At 47.5% G+C, this 4,326-nt stretch overlaps 1 protein-coding gene across 1 annotated transcript; it reads right to left on the minus strand.

The window, feature by feature from the left end:
• Positions 1 to 3,478: 3,478 nt before the first annotated feature.
• On the minus strand, positions 3,479 to 4,051 carry LOC124611263 (gustatory receptor 23a-like). The gene has a single exon (XM_047140234.1). It carries the CDS (start codon positions 4,049 to 4,051, stop codon positions 3,479 to 3,481), a length of 573 nt encoding a protein of 190 aa, XP_046996190.1.
• Positions 4,052 to 4,326: the final 275 nt, after the last annotated feature.

Here is a 4,326-nt window from a genome sequence, read left to right on the forward strand (position 1 = left end):
TATAAGAGTCTAATGGCTTGAAGAAAAAAGTAGGTGACCGAGAATGAGGCAGGATTTTACCTATCCCCATTATTATTCAATCTACACACCGAACAAGCTGTACTGTGGGGATTGTAACTGCATTTAAGTTCAAGAGGAAGAAGAAAGTTTGACGTTTTCCAACGCCATTGCCATTTGGTAAGAGACATCAAAGGCCTTGAAAGAGCATTTGAATGGAATGGACAGTGTCCTGAAAGGAGGTTGTAAGGTGAACATCAACTGTTGCAAAGCGAGGGTAATAGAATGTAGTCGAACCAAATGAGGCAATGCTGACGTAATTAGACTAGGAAATTAGATGCTACAATTAGTAGATAGTTTTGCTCATTAGCCAGCAAAATAAGTTACGATAGTCGAAGCAGAGAGTAGAAAAAAATGTAAATTGGTAAGGGGAAGTAAAACGTTTGTGAAGAGGGGAAACTGGTTGACATTGAATGTAAATTTAAGTAGTAGGAAGTCTTTTCGAGAGAGTTTGACTGGAGTGTAGTTTTGTGTGGAATCAAAACGGGACGATAAGAAGTTCGAACAAAAAAAAGAATATATACTTCTGAAATATGGTGCTACCAGAAGAATGTCGAATACCACGTTGATAGATCACATAAAAAATGAGTGGGTACTGAAATGAATTCGGAAGAGAATAACTTTGTGACACATCCGTTCTAAATTAAAAGATCGGTGAACTGAACACGTTCTATAAGCGTTATGCAATTTCCAGTTTGGTATTGGAGGAAAGTGTGGGGGTAAGTGGAGGTAAAAATAGATCAGGAGAGAAGTGCTGAAAACAGATTCAATAGGATGTAGGTTGTAGTAGTTAGTAGGAGATGAAGAGGCTTGCAAGGGATACAGTAGCGTGGAGGGCTGCATCAAACCAGTCTTCAGACTGAAGACCATAGCAACAACACAACTTTTGGCCTAAAAAAACTTTAAAACAGAAGTATATACATTCCTCTTCATTCAATACAAAAGCGTCTTCTGTGGCCTCTAACACGTAATATTAATTAAATATGTAAACAGATACATTTGAACTTATTCGCATTCGGATTTAGTTGTTAGGTTCGGTTCATAGATTCGAAATAATTGCTTGAGCTGGTTCTGGAACAATATGGTGATCTGCTTGTATTGAAATAAGTGAGTGCACAGAACAGTTTTTCACTTTCATTTGGCTTAGGCTCGTCAGCAGATGAGTGTTTCCCACTATTTCATGGGCATGAAGTGTAAAAAATTTCTGAATGCGCGTAATTGGCTACTTTTGTTTATGTAGCATTGTCAGTGTACAGTGTGGTTACTACTTACTTGCCATCCACATACGTGTGAGTTGTGCATTATACGCTGTGCCGAATATTTCCAATTTGTTGGCAGATAAATAATTTTCATGATATGTCATTTTCCTTTAGCACAGGTGATCACAGAAAAGAATGTAACTTCACACAACTTCTTGCATATGATGAAGTGTGTTAGTGCCATAAAACACTACTGACATGGTTCTCCCGGTGGTTGAATCTCATGGAAAACCAGCAGATGTCCTATACGATATGTCTGTGTTGTAGACGCCAACCTGGTATCGGCTGTCTCATGCGCACCGTAGTAAAGTAATTTTCAGAACTAACTAACACGTGGCAGAAAGATCAAATTAAGATGGCAGCTTATGCTTGAGCTCTAATTCACCCTCAGGGCATACACCAGTAACTTAATTTGATGCAGGAGGGTCCATTATAGTACCTACCTCACATGACATAGAGGAAGCAGGCTAGAGCCCCATTTATCATGCACGCTGCAGGAAGTAACTAAATAAATACACACATTTACTGAAAATAGCTTGCAACTCTTTTACTGCAATTTGTTTGTTTAGAAAGACATGTCTATCAATCCTCTGGATAATACACTCCTGGAAATGGAAAAAAGAACACATTGACACCGGTGTGTCAGACCCACCATACTTGCTCCGGACACTGCGAGAGGGCTGTACAAGCAATGATCACACGCACGGCACAGCAGACACACCAGGAACCGCGGTGTTGGCCGTCGAATGGCGCTAGCTGCGCAGCATTTGTGCACCGCCGCCGTCAGTGTCAGCCAGTTTGCCGTGGCATACGGAGCTCCATCGCAGTCTTTAACACTGGTAGCATGCCGCGACAGCGTGGACGTGAACCGTATGTGCAGTTGACGGACTTTGAGCGAGGGCGTATAGTGGGCATGCGGGAGGCCGGGTGGACGTACCGCCGAATTGCTCAACACGTGGGGCGTGAGGTCTCCACAGTACATCGATGTTGTCGCCAGTGGTCGGCGGAAGGTGCACGTGCCCGTCGACCTGGGACCGGACCGCAGCGACGCACGGATGCACGCCAAGACCGTAGGATCCTACACAGTGCCGTAGGGGACCGCACCGCCACTTCCCAGCAAATTAGGGACACTGTTGCTCCTGGGGTATCGACGAGGACCATTCGCAACCGTCTCCATGAAGCTCGGCTACGGTCTCGCACACCGTTAGGCCGTCTTCCGCTCACGCCCCAACATCGTGCAGCCCGCCTCCAGTGGTGTCGCGACAGGCGTGAATGGAGGGACGAATAGAGACGTGTCGTCTTCAGCGATGAGAGTCGCTTCTGTCTTGGTGCCAATGATGGTCGTATGCGTGTTTGGCGCCGTGCAGGTGAGCGCCACAATCAGGACTGCATACGACCGAGGCACACGGGGCCAACACCCGGCATCAACGTGTGGGGAGCGATCTCCTACACTGGCCGTACACCACTGGTGATCGTCGAGGGGACACTGAATAGTGCACAGTACATCCAAACCGTCATCGAACCCATCGTTCTACCATTCCTAGACCGGCAAGGAAACTTGCTGTTCCAACAGGACAATGCACGTCCGCATGTATCCCGTGCCACCCAACGTGCTCTAGAAGGTGTAAGTCAACTACCCTGGCCAGCAAGATCTCCGGATCTGTCCCCCATTGAGCATGTTTGGGACTGGATGAAGCGTCGTCTCACGCGGTCTGCACGTCCAGCACGAACGCTGGTCCAACTGAGGCGCCAGGTGGAAATGGCATGGCAAGCCGTTCCACAGGTCTACATCCAGCATCTCTACGATCGTCTCCATGGGAGAATAGCAGCCTTCATTGCTGCGAAAGGTGGATATACACTGTACTAGTGCCGACATTGTGCATGCTCTGTTGCCTGTGGTTCTGTCAGTGTGATCATGTGATGTATCTGACCCCAGGAATGTGTCAATAAAGTTCCCCCTTCCTGGGACAATGAATTCACGGTGTTCTTATTTCAATTTCCAGGAGTGTACAAACACAATGAGTAGTTGAAGAATAACCTATACTTACAATGCAGCTATTAAGTAATATGTCACTAACTGAAAGACGTTTCCTCCTATGACAGCACCTGTACATTGCACAATTAGAAGGAGATACGCCCTAGCAAAGATCATACGAAGCGCTTCACTTATGAAATTGTACAAGTATCACGAGATAAGTGACAGCAGCACTAATAATGGCTGTGAAGACGCGAAGGTCGATGTCACAGAACCCCATGGCAGAAACTCGTAGTCTCTCCACTGGCAGTTGCAGAACATCGACTGCAGGCCCAGGGCGAAGGAGCGGCTGCAGCCTCGACAGCAACAGAGCTGCTCTGTCGGCGCGGTCAGCCGCGGAGGAACACACCCAGCACACCGCCAGCTGGCGACACAATATGTTAGTAAGTCCAAATAGACTCACGAGTATTTCCGTACTCTTGTCTCTTTCTTGTGCCATGACTATTAACCAATAGGCAGTGCAAGTCATAACGATGAAATCTGCCAAGACGGACAGCAACAGTGCGGGTCCGAAGTGGAGACTGCAAAGGCGGGAGCAGCGGTGGAGGGCCATCCTGGCGCGCTGCAGCCGCCGCACCTCCGCCTCCACCGCCGCCGCCACCCCCGGCTGTCCTGCACGCGTCGCCAGCTCCTCCAGCTCAGCCTCGCTGCCCGCCGGCGGCCGGGTACTCCTCAGCAGCTGCCCACAGACGATGCCCATCCTGTGTCGGAGTACCAGCACAACGGCGAAGAACTGAACTCGCCAGATCATGACCAAGACTTGTAGGCATATAGAGATGAGGTTTATTGGATTATGTCTGAAGAAACAGGTTGCTAGAATGCTCTGTGGTATGACAATGCACACAAGCACTGTAATGAAAAGTAAAATTGCTCTTTGGCGCGTTTTGCGATATATTTCCATTTTGTAAGTGTGATTTCGCACAGCGAGCAACACATCTACCTGCTGCAACAGTTCCATTATGCTACTAACGATAT

The sequence above is a fragment of the Schistocerca americana genome, chromosome 1 (assembly GCF_021461395.2).
Source record: "Schistocerca americana isolate TAMUIC-IGC-003095 chromosome 1, iqSchAmer2.1, whole genome shotgun sequence".
NCBI lineage: Eukaryota > Metazoa > Arthropoda > Insecta > Orthoptera > Acrididae > Schistocerca > Schistocerca americana.

Coding starts and splice junctions, on each gene's coding strand:
- LOC124611263 (XM_047140234.1), bottom strand. CDS start 4,051: ATGGGCATCGTCTGTGGGCAGCTGCTGAGGAGTACCCGGCCGCCGGCG.